The sequence below is a fragment of the Barbus barbus genome (genome assembly GCF_936440315.1).
Source record: "Barbus barbus genome assembly, chromosome: 30".
Taxonomy (NCBI): domain Eukaryota; kingdom Metazoa; phylum Chordata; class Actinopteri; order Cypriniformes; family Cyprinidae; genus Barbus; species Barbus barbus.
Window position 1 is genome coordinate 5,748,124 of NC_136758.1, and position 22,292 is coordinate 5,770,415.

Genomic DNA, 22,292 nt, shown 5'->3' on the forward strand with positions numbered 1-22,292 from the left:
CGATTTTTGTTAGAGAACTACAGCTCTGTGTAGTAAATGTTGCTCCATCTGAAAGCAGGTGATGGAGACTTAATAATCACAGATCCGGCTTTACTGACAAGATGGGAATGACAAGATGGGAATGACAATTGCATTCGATTAATCGTGCAGCCCCATTTCAAATTCTTTAAAACAGTGCAACTTGCATATACCAAGAAGCAATTATATTCAACATCTCAAATACAGCAATTTTTTTTTTTTATTTTTTGGTCTTTGTCCGTTTCTTTAAAAAAATAATAAATGGTTCAAACCCTAGGCTTGTTGCTTCATAAATCATAAAACCACAACCGTGAAAAAAAACACTGGAATACAAAGTTACAGAAATGTGAAAAGCTGGAACTGTGCTGATGTAAGGAACCAGTAAGCCACAACCCTATAACTCATTCATGGTACTTTGTGATAATTATGTGGCTTATTTAATATTCATTGTTGTAAGTTAGACATTCAGAAGGTGCTGCTGCTGTAACAATCTTGTCCTGGGGTTGCAAGTGCTGCAGTGGTTGTTTTTAAGAATCATTTGGCAGACAGCTTCCTCAGCTGACAAAGTTCCCCCTCACACCACAAAGTTGTCTTTACCCCACTCTGTCCCTCACGCTTCATAACAAAAGAGAACAATAGAAGTGAAAATGAATGCGACCACAGTTTGAAAAGGGTCATTTGACTGGGGGCAACGCATACCCAATCCACTCAAATGTCAGTTACATTAGGGGGATGGGACAGGAGAACATGCTTGTTTCTACATGCATTAGTTTCCTGGTTTCAGGCAAATAAATGACCCAAAGAGACGTGTGCCATCCTTACATTCCTGCACATTTTATCCAGTTCTAAAATACTCAAATTCAAGCTGACATAATATTACCATCATATAAGCAATTATCATCAAACATTAACAGGGGTCTGTTCCTTAAACAGTACTGCATGCACATTAATGTGCCAAAAATGTATCAGAGGCCCATGAGTGCTGCCTCAAAGAGTTTAAAAAAGGGTTAGGGTTATTAAATGCAAAAACACTGTGGATAAAATATTTGTAAGAGACATGGATAGCATATCTAAAAATTAAAATATTAAATAAATCTAATTGGTTAACAGAGCAGGTGCAATAAACAGAAGAGCAAAAACCTAACACCAAGAAGAATGTGTACACATTTTAAATTTCCTCCCCATTACAACAATTACTATACTTCAACCTAACGCAATGCACAAGTTTCTCACAGATGGCTACAACTTAAATGCATTAAAACAACAGGAATGCTTTTGGTTTACACTCCAGCTTGAAGACAAGTTGCAACAAGTAATTTCGCACATTTGTTAGAACTAACGTCACTCAAACAGTGGTAATCCTACCTCTAGAATGTGGTCCAGGTCAGCCTTTTCAAGACATGGATATTTTTTCAATATTTTCTCCTTTTCTTCTTTATAATTCTTTACTGCGGCCTCCCAGTTCGGTTCCTCGATGACTTGGAAAATTGCTGCCCCAATTGACAGATAGAAAATGATAGCCGATGTCAGAAGGGGACCTTTGTCCACCATAATGAGCTCAAATGATTTGGAGTGACTCTTTAAAAAAAATTACTCTGACAGTGCCCACATTCTCACTACAAATTAATTTAGCACGAGTTCAAAATTACAGATATCTTAATGAAAATACGACAGAGTTTCTTGATCGGAATAGACAAGACTAACGAAACATAACTTTAAACTGTGTGAAACTGTATATCCAGCAAATGCCTTTTAACAATTTTTTTTTTTTTTTTTTTTTTTTTTTTTTTAAAGTCGCCGGGAGAGTTTGCGGTCCACGTGCGCCACTCGCATTGCCAGCGTAGTGCTCCGATGAAATACTTGACTGATCTGGTAGTTGAACACGCTGTGGAAGAAGAAGGAAGTTGGCCAAGATCCACCCACTCCCCGCTCTCTCACGGTCTCTTTCATAACAACAGTTTTGTTTCAATTCCACATTTTCTTCACACATTTTTTCCCCCACATTTTTCAACGAACTAAACTAGTTACGTTTTTTTCAACGACCTAAACTAACAAGCTAATTTACAAACTAAATGAGACAACTGTATAATTCAGTGATACTCAAATCTGGCTCGTGAGATCCACTTTCCTGCAGAGTTTAGCTCCAACCCTGATCAAACTCACCTACCTGTGATTTTCTAATGATCCTGAGGACATTGATAGCATGCTCATGTGTGTTTGATTAGGGTTAGAGCTCAACTCTGCAGGAAAGTGGATCTCGCGAGCCAGATTTACATATCCCTGGTATATTTATTAAAACCACAAGCATATATGCATGCCTTTTTCCATGAACAGCTTGACATTGCCTTCATCACCTTGCTCTAAAATAAGGATAAAAATGCATTTTTTTTTTTTTAGGAACATTTGTCATGAAGCACATTTTTTATGTGAAAAGCTTAAGTAAGTTTTCTGTGGACTAAAACTGATTTGGAATGAAATAATATTTCTTTCTCACCCATTTCTCTCCATCATCAAATAACAGAAACCAAGTTCTCCTTCTTGGCTCACCCCTAATGTTCTCCTTTTTTGTGAAGTCTGTTTAATATATGAGAGTTAAAAAAATAAATAAAAAATAATTAAACATGTAAAACTGATACAGGATCCAGTAGACACATTATTTAATCATTCCTATATAACTTAAGCTACAGATAACAACTAATTCATGTGCGATTTATATCTCTTGACTCTTTTACACTTTCAAATTAAAGTGGTTTCAATTTAACAGCTTCTCATCTACATTTATGAACAAACTTATGGCAGTTTATAGCTTAAGCATAGTAACTTGAAGATTTTGCATAGCAACAATATAACTGACTCCGATAATGACCAAAGATGAGACCTGAGAAGAAAATAAAAGAAAATCTGTTGCTGTAACAAATTTAAATGACTGCTCTAAGGTTAATACAGTGTCCCTATCATGCCATAGTTTGTGTCTGTTCTCTTCAGGATACGAATTCCCCCAGGTTCCCTGACTCATTATAGGCTTATATCAGATGACCACCATGGTTGACTTTTGAAGAACACAAAAGATTTTCTTCCAGTCTCCCAGAAGTCATAATCAACCTCTGCAAGGTCAGCCAGGGCAGTTATTTAAGATGGGAAGATTCTACCAGAATTTGTAGATTTCAGACTTCTTCTATGCATGGCAATGATGCACTCTTTTATTGTTTTTATCATTTTTTTTTATTTCTTAATTTTAAAAATGCTAATGAAGACTGAGTCAGACAGCTGTGTTTTCTTGTATGATATGTTTACATTTTAAATTTAGTCTTATTTGTTTGAATAATTTTTTTTTATTTTTTAAACTAATTTGGGTAGGCCTACATTAGAACTTTTGGAGGAAAACCAACAACAGCAACAAATAACTGAAATATATAGTTGCTCACCAGTGTTTGCTAACATTCCATGCATGTAATTTTGACATCCTGTAAGTCATATATGCAGATTATGTATTGTGTTACCTTTTGAACTCATTTCATATCTTTCATACTGACAGTTTAAAACTGGCTCTGTGAGCACAAAAAATGTTTGGATCATGGGAGATTTATGATTAGTTTTATATATACTATGAATATATACTTCTTTAAGACAACACGACACGTCACGCATTTGTATGTTTTATATTACATGCACCTATTGGTGTATGTACAGTAGCTGGTCTCTTGTAGTTAGGCTTATGGTCATGCAAGTTACGTTGTTTCATTCTTCAGAAACAAAACCTATTTCAGATTATGTTTACAAAAGGTGTGTGGATGAGTCACCGTTCTTCAAAAATACTTGTTCTTGTCAGAAGGAACTGCTGACTAAACATGTAGAAACTGTAGGTATACAAATTATTAAGACTGTAGACATTTCACATTTTAGTGGTACTTTCATAATATCGTAAGGATTATTTTATGTAAAAATGTAATTTCACATACAGTTACTGAATATAAGTGAAGTATATTATATAGTATATATAGTATATTATACGGAGATAATGACCAACGTGACAGTACTTACAGGACAGTCACAGTACCATTTTGTTAGGCTACATACCAAATATATAAATAAATGAACATGAAACATTTGAGTTTTAATCATTTTATGTGAGAACAGAGAACAAGTTATACACAAAACTATTAAAGAAAATGGTTACTTGGCACAACAGTCAATTACAGAATTTAGCTGTCATCATACCAAAAAACAAACAAACAAAAAATTCACTTCAGAATGCTTGGTTTGACCAATCTGTGAAAAAATTCAGACGAAAAGCTTGAATCTACAGTAAGTGCTCTGTTCAAAGGCTAAACTCAAAGTCTCCATATCTCCAGCCGAGGATGCCAGACCATTCATTGAGCCTGAAAGAGCAGGTCCTTCCTGATCAGAACCTCCCAAGGAGGTTTCTCCAGACACAAGATCTTAGAAACTATCTTAAAACAACCAAAAAAGAGCAACCAGCAGAAGGCGCACTCTGTCCTGATGAACTCTCAATAGAACTTCAGGAAGCAGGCAAATATAAACATTCTTTGTTAATTCAGGGTTTGATCAAGAGTTTATGATAAACTCTTGTTGAGTTTATGGAGCACATGCACAGTGCAACATCTGCATTGCTGCTAATCATATAAAACATACAGGTCCTTCTCAAAAAATTAGCATATTGTGATAAAGTTCATTATTTTCTGTAATGTACTGATAAACATTAGACTTTCATATATTTTAGATTCATTACAACACAACTGAAGTAGTTCAAGCCTTTTATTGTTTTAATATTGATGATTTTGGCATACAGCTCATGAAAACCCAAAATTCCTATCTCAAAAAATTAGCATATCATGAAAAGGTTCTCTAAACGAGCTATTAACTTAATCATCTGAATCAACTAATTAAATCTAAACACCTGCAAAAGATTCCTGAGGCTTTTAAAAACTCCCAGCCTGGTTCATTACTCAAAACCACAATCATGGGTAAGACTGCCGACCTGACTGCTGTCCAGAAGGCCATCATTGACACCCTCAAGCAAGAGGGTAAGACACAGAAAGAAATTTCTGAACGAATAGGCTGTTCCCAGAGTGCTGTATCAAGGCACCTCAGTGGGAAGTCTGTGGGAAGGAAAAAGTGTGGCAGAAAACGCAGCACAACGAGAAGAGGTGACCGGACCCTGAGGAAGATTGTGGAGAAGGACCGATTCCAGACCTTGGGGGACTTGCGGAAGCAGTGGACTGAGTCTGGAGTAGAAACATCCAGAGCCACCGTGTACAGGCGTGTGCAGGAAATGGGCTACAGGTGCCGCATTCCCCAGGTCAAGCCACTTTTGAACCAGAAACAGCGGCAGAATTGCCTGACCTGGGCTACAGAGAAGCAGCACTGGACTGTTGCTCAGTGGTCCAAAGTACTTTTTTCGGATGAAAGCAAATTTTGCATGTCATTCGGAAATCAAAGTGCCAGAGTCTGGAGGAAGACTGGGGAGAGGGAAATGCCAAAATGCCTGAAGTCCAGTGTCAAGTACCCACAGTCAGTGATGCTGGTGTTGGTCCACTGTGTTTTATCAAGGGCAGGGTCAATGCAGCTAGCTATCAGGAGATTTTGGAGCACTTCATGCTTCCATCTGCTGAAAAGCTTTATGGAGATGAAGATTTCATTTTTCAGCACGACCTGGCACCTGCTCACAGTGCCAAAACCACTGGTAAATGGTTTACTGACCATGGTATTACTGTGCTCAATTGGCCTGCCAACTCTCCTGACCTGAACCCCATAGAGAATCTGTGGGATATTGTGAAGAGAAAGTTGAGAGACGCAAGACCCAACACTCTGGATGAGCTTAAGGCCGCTATCGAAGCATCCTGGGCCTCCATAACACCTCAGCAGTGCCACAGGCTGATTGCCTCCATGCCACGCCGCATTGAAGCAGTCATTTCTGCAAAAGGATTCCCGACCAAGTATTGAGTGCATAACTGAACATAATTATTTGAAGGTTGACTTTTTTTTTTGTATTAAAAACACTTTTCTTTTATTGGTCGGATGAAATATGCTAATTTTTTGAGATAGGAATTTTGGGTTTTCATGAGCTGTATGCCAAAATCATCAATATTAAAACAATAAAAGGCTTGAACTACTTCAGTTGTGTTGTAATGAATCTAAAATATATGAAAGTCTAATGTTTATCAGTACATTACAGAAAATAATGAACTTTATCACAATATGCAAATTTTTTGAGAAGGACCTGTATTGAGCCTCAGTTTGATTCACTTCCTGCAATTCAGGAAAAAAGTTGGTACAATTCACTTCTCTACTGAACCGTAAAAGATAAAATGAATTTCGGTCAGCTTTCCTGTAGCTCAAATAGTAGAGCATGGTGCTAGCAACACCAAGGGAAATTCGATTACCAGGGAAAGCAAGAGCTGATAAAAAAAGGAAACACTGTAACTTGAATGCAACTTAAGTCGCTTTTAAGCGTCTGCTAAATGCATAAATGTAAATGTAAATTTAAATGCATTTAAAAGGAAGGAAGAAACACTGCCAGAAAAATCTGAGAAGGCAGCTAAAAGAAAATATCTGATTTTATCAATGCAAGTAAATCAACTGAATTTGTTTCTTCAATAATGTTCAACTAAGAGCTTAAAAGAAAACACAAGCTTAGTCATTTTAAAAGCTTTATATACAGTATATTCTAAAGCTTTTATTTATACATATAAATTAATATATGTTTAAATTAAAAGGGCGGTTCTTTGCCTCCATGTCGTGCATTAAAATCCTTTAATGAGATGAGTGAATTGGAGATAAAAAGGATTACAAAGAGGTACAAGGAGAGTGGCTTTTATTTATTTTTGCATCAGATATGTCACTTACAGCTGATTGGTCCAGTTTTGGTTCGCAATCTCTTACCCAGAAAGCTGTTCCAGGGCAGGTTCGCCATGCAGCTCAAGTCGGCGGCAGTTTGCCCGATTCAACATATTGAATCGGTGTCGGGTATAGACGTTGGGGCCGTCGGCGAGAGAGAGAACTCTGATTGGAAGTTCAGTTTAGCGACCGAGTCAGTGCCCTGAGAATTAAAGCAAAAGTGATGAAAACAAGCATGTAAATGAAAGCGGTACAGACAGAAGGCTGTTTAAATGTTACATGATCTTTCCCAATCCTTCTAATAAACGAATGTTTTCATAACAACATGAGCCACTTAAAATGATTAAAGTTATCAACGTAACTGATATTCAAAATGGTAAGGGAGCGCTGCTTTTTTTACGTTTCGTATATCTGCGTATATGTCGTACATCTATGTTTCGGTTACTCCTTTTGAATGACAAATACTATTGATAGCTGCTGAAATAGACAGTTAATTCCTCTCACGCATGCGCAGAACGCACGTGTTAGTTTGCCGCCACCTGTAGTCTGTGCAGTGTCTTCGAGCGCAGCTTTTTGGTCTGATGCTGCCGACGCGATGAAGATGGTCCTCGCTGCAGAACACAAGATCCAGGGGGTGTGGTTGGATCTAGATCCAACTCCTCCCACCTTACATTTACCTAAACCTACCCGTCTCCACCCCCTGAACCGTAAACCCACCCATCCCCACCCCTAAACCTACCAATCTCCACCCCCTAAATGTAGATCCAACCCCGCCCCCTGGATCTTTGTTCTGCAGTGAGGGGCTACTGACGCGATGCGACAACACCCTCGGCTTTCATCGCCGCTAGTTCTTCAAGTCGGCTTGCTGTGTCCCAGCCTATAGTTTTTCTCCCCTCCTTTAAAAGCAACAGTTTTCCCAGAACATTCTAACTTTAAAATATTAACTTGAAGAGAGAAAGAGAAAAAAGCATTTATATCAAATTAACAAACTGACATTTAAAATACTTCCCCCTTTTGGCCAGTATGATTATCAGCTGATAACTAACTAAATTAACAACATTTCCTTTTAATTACAAAAACTTAAACAAGTCAGAAGGTTAGACGAGAACCTATTAAAATCGCTGAGGTATACAATGCAAACCTGTGCTGCAAGAATGACATGCTTTGGTCTAAAGTTCTTTCTAATCCAGAGTAACCCTGTTACCATTGTTGGAGCCGACATGTCCTCTGTAGTACACATTCTGTCCTGCCAACCTGGCTTGCTCCATCTTCGGCCATGCAGCTGCGCCAGCCTCTGTCAGGTTTTCAGAAGTCTTGCTTGAAGTGAATCCCCAAGTCTTTGCAGAACTTAAGAGATTTTGGACAGTTTCCAGATGGAGTCCCGGTGAAATCGCATGGTGAACTGGATGATATCTGGCTCTTCTTTCCTTCCAATGCGGTGAGCGGTATCCACTACCGATTCCATCGAAGTGTTCCACTGCAGCGCTAATTTGGACAGGATGCTCATGACGATGTCTCGGGTGTTTTTGTCAACATTTTCTTCTCTTGTAGCGTTCCAACTCTGTGACCTTTTCTTTCAGCTCGTTTTCTTTTACTAGACAGGGCATTTCTTTTTCTATGGCTTGTATCTTGACTTTGCACTCTTTAATCCACTTGTTTGGTGATGTTAGCCAGTTTTCTGAGTTTTCGCTCGGCTGGTCACCGAAGCTGTCAATTTTGGAGGTTAGCTTTTCAATAGCTTCAACAAGAGATGCGTTTAAAACTTCTGACGAATCCTGTGTGGTTTTTACCTTCGAAGGTGGCGTTGTACTTTTCGTTGGAGTGACAGGGGAACTTTTTCTCTTCGTCCCACCACTTGTTGTATCTATCTGTGAGTAGTCATGGTCAGCAATTGCTTTGCCTGAGGCAGCGGCTAATCTTGGTTCAGTCTTTCCACTCGGCATGTTCACATTAAAACTATGATTAGACTTTAAATTTCAGCTATAAAATGCTTCAGTCCCTTTTTAAAATGTTCACTTCACTGTGGGTAATCTTGATTAATTAAAACATTGAATTTTCAAGTAAATTTAGGGGCAAATTAATGAGAGCTTAGAAAGTGCTACTTGCCTGGTCCACCATTATGCTGAACTCCTAAAAGTCCTAACTTGCACGACGCTAATAGTGTGATTAAGGTGTTTACATGTCTATACTGCACTTTGATAATGCGACAGGAGTATTCCACGTCTTAATTCAATTTGTGTTTACTTCGAGTATGACTTTAGGTGGATTAAGGTAATCAAAAATCTCTGTTTACATGGTAGATACTTAATCAGAGTATTGTCTTAATCGTGTTAAAATCGGAATATTGTTGTCCATGTAATTGTCTGGTCTTGCAGTTGCTTTGCACGACTTACCCGACTTACCTGACTCGCCTCTCTGTTTACACACCTCCAAGTACTCCAGCGATCTGCTCCTGCTTCTCCAGTGCTCACCATGCGATTTCCTCTGCTCCTGGCAATCCTCCTGAAAGAAAGGAAAGGACACATTACCTCACCCAGTTAAGCTCCCTATCCATTTCAATTACCTGAATACTTACCTGCACGCCTATGTCTTATCTGCACCTGCCTCAGTCTTCAATAAACCTGCTGTTAAATTGACTTACCCTTGTGTCCCGTCATGTTTGCTGACAATAATGTTCTATTTTTGATGATTTATGAGGTTTGACTGAGGGGGGAGTCATCATGCAATGTCAATAATGTTACCATTTTTAAAATGTAAATTTAAACAATTATTTCTTACATTTAATATAATAAATTGAAATCCTTTAAAATCCTTTAAAATGTACAATATGTGCTTTTGTGAACTTGACTATTAGCTAGCAATTAGCTAATTTGTTTGAAATTGTCAAACATGTTACTGTCAACCTGTTACTTTTTAGAGTAACAGGTTTTGACATGTGGGTAACAGGTATGACATTGATTAGATTTGACCCTGTTTTTAAAGATTGTCTGTGTAAAGTGTAAACATTTTAAATCAAATACCTGTATAGTTTGCAGAGTTGTACAGAGTTACAAAGTAATGGTTTTGCAATTTGTCTATATTAGTTCCTCTTCAGGAACTCGAGCTGCGTCTGGAGACGCTTTGGGGGACGCCTTCAGAGTAACCGGCTCTGAATACAAGTGAAATCTGTCCAAAGGATGGGCGAGACGCCACAGGCGAGGTGACGTAATGACCAGCTGGTACAAAAGCATGTGCCGTGAAACCAGCGTGCGGTGAAACCTTTTGTCATTCAGCAACCGCTACTCTGTGTGTGTCTGTCGATCAATGAGGTAAGTCTTATTTAGTGTTGTTTGTTTTATAGTCACTTGAAATAAGCTCCACAATGTCTTTAAGTGCAGGGAACTAGCACTTGGGCAAGAGCAGATCGCATTATAAGCTGTGTGTTCTTCACTGCTGGGGATGCACACAGTCCGTGTGTGGTCTGCTTGAGAGCAGAGCACGCAGATTCAGCTCTTGAGGGAGCTGACTGCCCGCTTTGTGAGCGTTTGTCACTGCGTATGCTTGCTCTCAGAGGGCTCTCTTTGAGGAGGGAGCTTTCACCAGCGTTCCTCGTGGTACCGGCCCCGCTTTTGCTGAAAAGGGCAGGGCAGCGACTGCACTCGTGGGGATCGCAGATGGATCAGGTGGAGGGAATGAAGACGGGCGATCCCCTATCTTCTTCCTTTCCATCAGATCCAGCGCCCGCTCTCTGGGTTCGGAAGCCCGCACCGCGGTTTCTTCCCCCAAGAGAGAGAGGGCTTATTGTGAACGTGCAGCATGCGTTGCCGAGGCGATGCATGCATTACGTCATTCTCGTATGCTGGAGCAGCCCCAACCGATGTTCCAGCTCCTCATTTAGGGGGTGTCACTTCTCGTACTCCCCAGATTGTTGGAGTCAGAGTGGCGCTCCCGGGCCATAGCTTTCTAGCAGAAGGCGGATCTGCGGACTGTCATTCTTGCTGGATAGTCTTCGGCTAAAACATCCTGCCGCCTATGGCCCAGGACTTCTGAGGGCCGGCCCCTCTGGGGAAGAACGGTGTACACCGCGGTACTTGGTGCCCATCTCTCCTCAGTGCCCTCAGGAGATCGGTCTGCCAAACCCTGCCAATCTCCAGCAAGCACACATCTCTGTTTTTTCTGCCCAGAAATGTAGCGGAGCTGAGATGCTCGCCACCCCTTCCGGGGTCTCTAGAGCAGCTAGTTCAGCTTTATCCTGCCGGTGTGCCATTCCAGGATATCAAACTAGTCACTCTGATTACACCAGAGGCCAGTCTCCAGAGACTGGGTCCCTTAGTGGACACCTGGCGGTGTGGGAGCCCCTGCCAAGCGTGTCTCATTGGGTACTGCGTTGCAGGCTCTGGTTCTACCAGTCTAGTATTCCTAGTAGATGACGGGTCTGAGGACAGTCGCTTAGATAGGAGACTTCGGCTGAGGCAGTCCTGGTGCCCATGGCCCAGGACTCATGAGGGCAGGTCCCGCTGGGGAAGAGCGGCATACACCGCTGTATTCGGTGCCCGTCTCTCCTCAGTGCCCTCAGGAGATCGGTCTACCAACCCTGCCACGTTCGGTGTACCAGGGTGCAGCGATCTCCAGCGAGCATATATCCCAGTTTCTTCCGCCCTGAAACGTAGCGGAGCTGGGATGCTCACCACCCCTTTGGGGATCTCTGGAGCAGCTAACTAGCCACTCTGATTACACCACTCTCGAGAGACTGGTTCCCTTAGTAGACTATTTCGCAGCGTGGAAACTACTGCCAAATGTGTCTCAGTGGGTCCTGCGCACTGTAGAGAGAGGCTACAGAATCCAGTTCGGTTCTCATCCACCTCAATTCAACGGGGTGAATTCCACTCTGGTGGGCCCCGAGTAGGCTCTGGTAATGGGACAAGAGGTAGATACTCTCTTAAGGAAGGAGACCATCGAGGTGGTTCCTCCTCACGAAAGAGAATCCGGGTTCTACAGCCGGTACTTCATAGTTCCAAAGACGGATGGAGGGTTGCGTCCCAATTTAGATCTGCGTCAGTGGAACCGCTCAGTCAGCAGATGGTTTGTCACTGGTTTGTCGCGATTAGTCTAAAAGATGCATATTTCCATTCCTGAGGTTTGCTTTCGGGGGCAAAGTTTAGCAGTATCGGGTTCTTCCCTTCAGCCTAGCACTCTCACCCCGCACTTTCACGAAATGTGTGGATGCCGCGTCAGCTCCGCTGCGGCTTCAGGGCGTCCGCATACTCAATTACATCGACGGTTGATTCTCGCTCAATCAGAGCGGATGGTGGCTCAACATCGAGATGTTGCTCTCGCTCACATGAAAGTGTTGGGGTTAAGACTGAATGCCAAGAAGAGTGTTCTTTCTCCATTACAGAGAACCACTTATCTTGGTGAGGGATTCGACCACGATGCAGGCATGTATGTCCCCTGCTCGGATCGAGTCGATCCTCACGAAGGTCAGGACAGTGAAAGAAGGCCAGTCACTCACTGTCAAGCAGTTTCAGAGACTGCTGGGTCTGATGGCAGCTGCGTCCAATGTGATACCTATTGGCCTGCTGTACATGAGACCCCTACAGACCAAGGGATTCTCCCCGAGGTGAAACCCGCTTCGCATGATCATGGTCACGCGGCAGTGTCTATGTGCCTTAGACATGTGGAGACAACCTTGGTTCTTGTCTCAGGTGCTGGGAGCTCGGTGTCGCCATGTAACGCTAGCGACGGACGCGTCCCTCACTGGTTGGGGAGCGGTCATGTGTGGCCACCCTGCCTGTGGAGGGGTCACCATCTCGCTTGGCACATCAACCGGCTGGAGATGCTGGCCGTGTTTCAGGCTCTGAAACACTTTCTCAAGAGATCACCATGTGTTGGTGCGCACCGACAACACAGCGGTGGTCTCTTATATCAATCACCAAGGAGGTCTGCGGTCGCACCCCCTTTACAGGCTGGCGCACCAGATCCTTGTGTGGTCCCAGGGCAAACTTCTCTCATTAAGAGCAGTTTACATCCCTGGGCATCTCAATGTGGGAGCAGACATCCTGTCGAGACAGGGGCCGTGGCCCGGGGAATGGATGCTTCACACCGAGGTGCTGAAGCAGATCTGGAGAGTGTTTGGCCAGGCTCAGGTGGACCTCTTCACCACTCAGGAGACAGCGCAATGTCCCCTCTGGTACTCTCTAGTTCATCCAGCTCCACTGAGATACAGAACGACACACCTGCACAGAAACTACTCACATCTCCAAACGACCAGGTACTCTGTCTCTCTCCAGCCAACGTAAGGAAGACCCTGTCCCGGATTAACCCACGAAAGGCTGTGGGCCCTGACAACATACCTGGACGTGTACTGAGAGACTGTGCTGCACAGCTGACGGATGTCCTAACAGGCAGTCGTCCCCACGTGTCTCAAATCCACCTCCATAATTCCAGTACCAAAGAAGTCACCTGTGTCCTGTCTGAATGACTATCGTCCCATAGCACTGACCCCAATCATGATGAAGTGCTTTGAGAGGTTAGTCATGTATCACATCAAGTCCAGTCTCCCAAACACACTGGACCCATTCCAGTTTGCATACCGTCCAAACTGTTCCACGGACGATGCAATATCCACCACTCTCCACCTAGCTCTTACTCACCTGGAACAGAAAGACTCTTATGTAAGAATGCTGTTCATCGACTTCAGCTCAGCATTCAACACTATAATCCCACAACAGCTCATCCACAAACTAAACTTGCTGGGCCTTAACACCCCCCTCTGTAATTGGATCCTGGACTTTTTAACTGCAAGACCTCAGTCAGTCCGTGTCGGCCGCAACTCCTCCAGCACTATCACACTGAGCACAGGTGCCCCACAAGGCTGTGTGCTCAGCCCGCTGCTCTTCACGCTGCTGACCCACGACTGCGAACGGCGAAATGGTGTGATGCTAACAACCTGTCCCTCAATGTGAGTAAGACAATAGAGGTTGTGATGGACTTTTTTTTTTTTTTTTTTTTTCTCTTGTACTTGCATTGTTGTATGTTTATCTTATGTTTAACCAGTATGTAGCACCGTGGTCCTGCGAGACACGATATTTCGTTCCACTATATGTTCACACATGATCAGTGTGTATAGATCATCAGTAAATGAGTGTGGCATTAAAATGGCAGTCCCAAATTAAACAAAAGAGCTGTTAGTTTTGAATGAAGTGTGTAATGTAGAGAACAGTGTAGATATATGTATATATACAGTGCCTATGATTGCAGCCTTATGTAAAACTGCTTTGAATTACTTTTTTTTCCCACATTAATCAACACTCCATACACCATAATGACAAAGCAAAAACAGAATAGTCAAAAATTATTAATTAATTAAAAATAAAAAAACGTCTTAGGTTACATATGTAACCCCAGTTCCTCGAAGGAACGAGACGCTTTAGGGACCGGCTCTGAATACCAATGAAATCTGTCCAATGGATGGGAGGGACGTCACGGGCAAGGTGACGTAATGACCAGCTGGTATAAAAGCATGTGCGGTGAAACCAGCGTCAACTTCTAGAATGAAGCAAGCACAGGCAGGGATGCCGGAAGTGTGGCCTCGCGACGCAGCATCTCGTTCCTTCAAGGAACTGGGGTTACATATGTAACCTAAGACGTTCCTCTTCAAGAACTCGAGCTGCGTCAGGAGACGCTTTGGGGAACGAGATACCCACGGCACCAGACTTCCAAGTCCCTGCCCTGAGTGTATCCATACGGAGCACAGCTAGGGCGAGAGAACGGAAGAGCCTGGAGTGGCTCGCATGTCTAGGCCGTAAAACCTGACAAAGGTCAGGGGCGTAGACCATCCCGCAGCATTGCAGATGTCCTGGATTGGGAGACCTGCGAGAAAGGCCTTGTAGGCCTCCACACTCCTCGTGGAATGAGCCTTGACTCCCATCGGCGAGGGGAGGTCAGAAGACTCATAGGCCATCTGAATGGCATCCACAATCCACAGACTGAGGGTCTGCTTGGAAGCAGGAAGACCTCTCTTAGGGGGACCGTAGCAGACAAGCAACTGGTCCGCCCTTCTCCACACGGCAGCTCTGTGGACATATGCGTCCAGTGCTACATAGTTATTTTAATACATAGGGGGATGATTACCAGAACAGAAACAGGTGCATGGAACTAATTAGAAACCAAGGAGACCAAATAGAGAAAAACAGAACATAACCCAAACAAATAATGTATTAATTTATTTCTTTAATACAACAACTTTTGCACATACTGTCAAACCTGTGTTCCTGCCGTGTGTTGTGTTGTGTTTTGCTCCCCATGTGCACCCCGTGACCCAGTTTCTCCCTCCATGTCCTTATTTGGTCCTTCCTTTTTCCTGTTCCCATTTAGTTCCATTTGTTTTAGCTGTGTTTGATTAATTATCTAGTTTACTCCCCAGTACTTAAGCCCCGTGTTTCCTTGTTTCCAGTGTCTGGTGTGAAACATCATATTGTGTCTCCTGCGTTCTCCATGTTCCCTGGTTTTGAGTTCCATTAAAGACTGTGTGAATTGTATCTCCTGAGTTTTCCTCTTTCCTGTGCTCCTTGTGAAAGTCATGACACATACGATTTAAGGAGTTTACTTTAAATATTTTTATTATTAGAGGGTCTTCTTTCTGGACCTAGAAGAGAAGAATAGTCAACTAATAATCAGATAACAAGAAGGACAAGGTCAAAACATTACACAGGGAAGCACATGGAACTTAGAAACAAAATTAATAGAAGCCATGTGCTGATACCTAACAAGAGCACATGACCAATGAAACAAGATCATCAGTCATATGCTCACAACAAAAGACTCGCAACATGGGTCCTGACTCCTGGCACTTAACCAAAACCAAGAACGGCTTAGTGTCAGGATCCAGACACCATAGGCACGGCAAACCATGCAAATGCAGTTTTAAATATTCACAAAAAATTAAATAGTACTAGTTTAAATTAAATTAAATTAAATTTGTGACCTCTAGCAATCATGAAATCAGCATTTTTGTGTCAAAGTAATAGTTTTCAGTGGAAAATTCCTCTGCACACTGCCACGAGGACCAGCAGACTGAAAGACAGCTTCATACATCAGGCTGTCAGGAAGCTGAACTCCCTCCCGTCCCGTCCCTGCCCCCCCTCCCCTCTTTTTACCCCATACAACTCTGAACTCTGACACTATGAGACCCCTCCCCCCCCACACCCCCAGGACCAGCCACCCACACCTACTTACAAACTGTGACCAGCACCTCTCACTTGTGCAGCATTGGACTGATCACTACCTCATCCAGCATTGACTGCAAACTACCTCCTCGGATAGTCTCATAAAAAGACTGTTCTCCTGTCAATTTAACAGACTGACAAGCTCTTTTTGCACTACACACATATCTGCACAGTTTTTGTTTTATTTAACTGGTTTGCATTCTATCTATTCTGCCATGTGCCTTATGTCACTTTATCTATCTTTTTTATTTTTCTACAATGTCCTCAGATTGATAAGCTCTTTTTGCACTACAAATATATCTGCACAGTTTTGTTTTTATTTAACTGGTTTGCACTATCTGCCATGCGCCTTATGCCACTTTATCTATTTCTTTATTTTTTTTTCTACAATGTCCTTACTTGTATAGCTATAGAGTTGTATGTACATATGTTTAAACCGTATTATCTGTATTTGAACGTGTTTAATGTTAACTGTTTACACCAAGGGTCTGAGGGTAACGCAATTTCAATTCTCTGTATTTATGTGCTGTACATGTGGAACAATTGACAATAAAGCAGACTTGACTTGACTTGACTTGACTGTGTGACTGTAAATGGAAATCCTAGTCAGTGGGTTTGCATGAATGAAATCTTCCAGCCACAAATCTGACAAAGCTTGAGCTATTGACACAGCAATCAATCTTTGAATCTTAACACCTGCTTTTGACCCATTCCAACTGAAAGCTGGTTTAAAGTTGTCAAATTGTAAATTATAAATTAAAAAAAATAAAATATATATATATATTACAGTGCAGGGAATTCATGATCACATGTATACCTTGAATACAATATAAGTTGCTTTGGATAAAAGTTTCTGCAAAATGCACTAATTTAAATGATAGAACATGTTGTGTTGATATTAAATTTGCAGAAACAGAATCTTGATGAAGTCTAATTCAATAAAATATGAATGAAAATGAAAATTAAATATATTAAAAAAATGTGACTACAACACATGTACAACAACAAATTGGCTAACAGAAAACACTGAATAAGTGGATCAATTGAACTTGAAATGTAATCACCCCCCCCCCCCCCCCCCCCCACACACACAAAAAAATTATAATAAATAAAAATGCATTGTCTTCAGTGAACCGAGTCATCATCTCTGACTGTAAATTCATGAATGCACACTCATTGGTCAGTTGTCAGTTGTACATGTCAGTTATAAAATAATCATTCAATGTCAATGCATTCAATGAATTTAAGCAGAATTATAGAAGGTTAAAGGTGGTACACTTTTCTTGTAACCCACCAGCACATTTTGTCTAGTACATTCAGCCAAAGTAACGTCTATACATATTACAAGAAAATGTTATTCTTAGCATTTTAATCTGTTACCTGCATTATCAAATAAAACAGGTCCTGTCACAACAATTTTGTTTACATTTATTAAACAACCTTTGTAGAAAACCTTTCTTGATGAGGGAGTTCTCCTTTGAGGTTTGGCCACAATCACCAGTGTCAAACTGCATCAGCAGAACTTATTTCATAATTTGAAGAAACAGCGTTCCTTTTATTCAAGACCATTTATTGTATATGACAATGTACAGTGCAATCAAGCCTTATTGGCCCAATTTACCTGGATTCACACTACATACTTGGAACTCCTGGGATCCGTAATATATCCTTGTCTGTTACACAGCAGAAATTCTTTCAGTGTGATGCTCAACACACAACTGCAGTTGCTGTAGACATAGGATCTATGAACAGTACTTGGTTAGAGTGTGTATTGTCAGTTGGCCCTAAATAGAGTCTTGCACGCAGAAGTCATGTTAGCATTTGGGGGTAACCATATCAATAGGTTGCTTGATTAATTTCTTTCAGGAATTGGGATCTATATTATGTGGTATAATTATGTAACGTTATCAATATTTATCAGTTTATTTTAGATTTACATACAAGTATATTAAGTATCAAAACTTAAATGTTTTGTTTGAAAAGTATTTGCCAGCTAATGCGTGCCTATGTTGGGGCAGCAAAAACTGTTGTGGCATTTGTACAGACCTTAACATACCACAAAACAAAAAATAACTATAGAAAATCCCTTTAAAAAGATAGATCTCCCCTTAAAGTCACTGTATAACTCACACACGATCAAAAATACCATCAAAATTATTATGAACTGGTGTTTTAGTTTGATATCACTGGTAATATTAAATATTTTTTAGATCTCTCTGAATCAATTTATTTCAATATATGAAATAATGGTGTTATATAATAAATAAACTCATTCTTTCATGGTTGTGAGTTTAACAGGCCTGGTGGTTTGTGCTGTGACAGCAATTCATTTTAAGTGAACCAAGCGAGATTTTCAAGCCAAACACTGCCAGTCAGACATGTGATGCTCAAATGTCATTATTGTCAAATCAAAACATAATCAAAACATTTAGCTCAGTTTTTAGAAGAAACTATTATTTGAATTGTATCTGTAAATTTGAAGGATACTTTAAACATTGAGTATTTAACTTAATAATTAACCATATATTGTTTAATGATGAGTAGATACAACATTATTAATACACCAGACACCCTCCTGTTTTTCGTATCACTGTTAAATTCTTTTTCATGTTTTATGTTTCTTCCCCTTTCAGTCCTTTTTCTGGCTGTTCTGTGGACTCCTCCACCTGTGTTTGTGCATTCTGCCTTCCTCTCATGTAAGCATTCAGACTCTCCAGTAAATCAATGGAGTGATTGATCAGAAGAGCGAGCCAAGCCAGGCCAAAGAATATCCAGGCTGCCATCAGACAACTGTACCACTCTGGGTAGTTTATTGCTGGGTTGTGATCTGGCAGGAAAAACAGTGATGTAAAGATATTGTTATCAGGGTTGGGATGATATAATTTGAATCAATTTGGATTTGAAAATTAATGTAATGCAATGTCAAGATGATACATTTACTGAATTCCAGTTTATAAAACTGCAACACAGTCACAACAGAGCAATTTGATTGATCCAACATACGTTTTGCATGAAAACATATCATGACTACAACAATTTTGACTCAGTATGCCTATTTACTGTATGCCTATAACAATATGCTTATTTGCATTCTCATTATGCCCTTATATGTAAGTAAATAATAATTATTATTATTTATTTAAAAACTTTTTGTTAACAATCAAATTTTCCTATTAACCTCATAATTTAAATTAATTATATATTTAACTCTGTTTAACTCTGTTTTGAAGATTTTCTGGGTGTTTCATCATATCTAGTAAAAAAAAAGATTATTTGCTATGCCTGCAACATTAATATGAATTTCTTTGAGTTTCTTTCTACCGGCTTAAAAATATTTAAAATTTTAATGACAATTCTGCATCTTATTTGCTACCTCAATTCAGTATTCAAATTCAGGAAAATTTTGAATAATACACAACCCAAGCTGTGATGTCACTTCCTGACTAGAATAATTACATATAAGAATGATTACAAAATGTGAAGAACTTTCAGAGGATTAACAGTGAAACAAAGAAGGCTTTATATAGTAATTAACACACACACACACTAAGCTAAATAGTCCTTATCTAATAACCAGGGTGTGAACACATAAGCATCATAATAAAGGTACATGCTGACAATTAAAAATACTGAAGTATAAAAGTTGAAGTATATATAGTTTGTTCATTTTTGAATGTGTAGCCTCCTACCTGCAACATAATCTCCGAATCCAATAGTGCTGAGTGTTATGAAGCAGTAATAAATTGCTTCAGCGTAACTCCATCCCTCATACTCTTTAAAAAGCAGCATAGGAACCACAAAGTACAGAAATGCTGAGCTCACAAAAGATATACTGTGAACGGATATTCGTACACATTTCTGTGGGAAGGAACAGAATCATGGGTACAGTGTGTTTGCACATAAAGGTCAAGCATATTAATTTCTAGTTTTATTGCTTATCACATTCATTCATTTATTCATTCATTCATTCATCATCTTTATTGCTGACTGTAAAAAAAAAAGTTAAATTCTCACCCCTCTATCAATTTTTTTCTCCAGAAAATTGCAAAAATTCCTTTCAATGGCCAGCATGTATTTTCCAACTCTATTTAAGATCACTACATTCAGGGGAATGCCAAAAAGGGCAAACAACACACAGAAGATTTGACCAGCTGTCGTCAGTGGAATTATATTCCCATAGCCTGTAAAAAGATGAAAACTCTATATAATCTCTACCCATCTGTATAGATGCCACACAGTAAACTGGACTGTCAAATACAGTGTGTTAAGTGTTCCATCCCTCACCAATAGTTGTGACCACTGTTGCTGCAAACACAGATGAGCTGGTAAATTTCCAGAAGCCATCTGCGGTGTCATTGCTGTCTGGACTCAAGCCACTCAGGGAAGCATCTTTTATCATCTTTAAAACAGTAATGGCAAGCAATAAGTACTTATTTGTAATACATGAAATGACAATAAAAACAGTGAGCACATGTTAATGACATTTAGCAGTTGTGTTCTGTTAACAAAATTCTGTTAAAAATGATAATAAAACTGTCACATTGTCAAGTTTTATTATTATTATTATCTACTTAAGCAGAAAACATTATTTTTCACAAATAGGCCGTTTCATTTAAAAAATAGCTAAATAATTGTGTAAGCAATTTCAACAATAGACCAACAAAGAGAATTCTATGTAAACGAGATTTCCAAATTTCCAATAAAGGAAATTCAATTATAAACTGTCAATCATATTTAACAACCACAAACTGGTCTAGGTTTCTTGATTGGTGGTCTTGATTATTTCTTAATTTCTTTTAATGTCAAATACTTTTTTTTAAACCAAAAGTAGTTAATTTGAATGAAAATGGCTTCATAAATTTGCACTGAAACAGTTAAATAGATAGATAGATAGATAAATAAATAAATAAATGTACAAATATGAAGAAAAAAAAATCAAAACATTCCCTCACTGATCCTACTGTTGTTGAGGAATAAATACATTTGTGCAACATCTACTCTACAGTCATACCTGTGCTAGTTCTCGGAGCCCATTCTGACCCACACATGGGTACTTCTCAAGTAGTTTTATTCTTTTCTCTTTCAGAAGATCAATCTGTTGCAACACATACCATCCTTCTAGTTTCCAGAAGATCAGCCCTCCAACAAGGACATAGGCTACATAAAAAATTCCAAGGAACAGGATAGAAGGGAACCGAGCTACGCTGAGAAACTGGCATAACTTTCCCGAAAACAAGGGAAGCATGGTTCCTTTGGTCGCCTGGCTCACCTGTCTGCCGATGCAGCTGCAGGATGGTGCTACTGGGTGTGCATTTACTGTTTATGTGACAGGCAAATCACTCCCTTGTGTAATGAATGCCAGAATGAGATCTTATGACTTGGCATGCAAATGTTGTTTGAAGGAGAGCAGAAGGCACAGTGAGTGAAGAGTTAAAAAGGGGGGTTGAAGTGGTTAGAAGCTACAGTCAGTACTCTCTGCCAATGGTTTCATGTTCTTGTACCAAAATTGATCTTTTCCTTTTAAAGTTTTTATTTGTATTTATTATTTTTACACATAAATCAATTAGTTTAAAGATTACCTAAGCACACAACAAAAAGAGGAAAGCCATCTGTACCTCTTGCCATCGGTTCATCACAGTAATGACCTTGAGTCTCAGGTCTGGCAGGGATTGTAGGTGGGGGGAGTGAATAACCCTCCACGACTGAGATGAGACCCTTGAGCAAGGCACCGAACCCCCAACTGCTCCCGGGGCGCCATTGGCTGCCCACTGCTGCGGGTGTATGTGTACTTGGATGGGTTAAATGCAGAGCACAAATTCAGAGTATGGGTCACCATACTTGGCCACACAACACTTCCCCATTCAATATATGAAACCTCAAAATGTACTATTTTCAAATCTCTGAACCACTGCACTTGAGTTCAGTTATGTAGGTATGAATAAATAAAGAAATAGATATTAGTTTGAGTTATGGTCATTTGAATGTGTATTTGAATATGGTTTAGGTAAAAAAAAAAACCAAAAAAACAACAACATACAAGTTAGAATAAACGTATAAAGATATGTGCACAAAATAGATGTATGTTAGGATAAACATTTGTGATTTGTGTTTTAATATTAGATCACAATCAATCAATAAAATATACCATTAACAATAAAAAAAACTCTCAAAAACCATAATAATAAATAATCCCAATCAATAAATAATAAA

The 22,292-nt window shown here is 40.2% G+C and overlaps 2 protein-coding genes across 2 annotated transcripts in view; both read right to left on the reverse strand.

Moving 5' to 3' along the window:
* The window catches only part of kcnk5a (potassium channel, subfamily K, member 5a), a 68,449-nt gene extending 66,560 nt beyond the window's left edge, over window positions 1–1,889 (reverse strand). The window contains exon 1 of the mRNA XM_079385608.1: window positions 1,384–1,889. Coding sequence (XP_079241734.1) covers window positions 1,384–1,569 — 186 coding nt within the window. The 5' untranslated portion in view covers window positions 1,570–1,889. The remainder of the gene's footprint in view (window positions 1–1,383) is intronic.
* A 15,555-nt stretch (window positions 1,890–17,444) lies between these two features.
* LOC306850155 (potassium channel subfamily K member 17-like) lies at window positions 17,445–21,402 on the reverse strand. Its single transcript, XM_079385618.1, has 5 exons — window positions 21,094–21,402; window positions 20,367–20,481; window positions 20,097–20,263; window positions 19,772–19,940; window positions 17,445–18,909 (listed from the first exon to the last, which is right to left on the reverse strand). The coding sequence occupies exons 1-5, from the start codon at window positions 21,325–21,327 to the stop codon at window positions 18,695–18,697; spliced, it is 900 nt and encodes a 299-aa protein (XP_079241744.1). The 5' UTR covers window positions 21,328–21,402; the 3' UTR covers window positions 17,445–18,694.
* Between the last annotated feature and the right edge of the window lie 890 nt (window positions 21,403–22,292).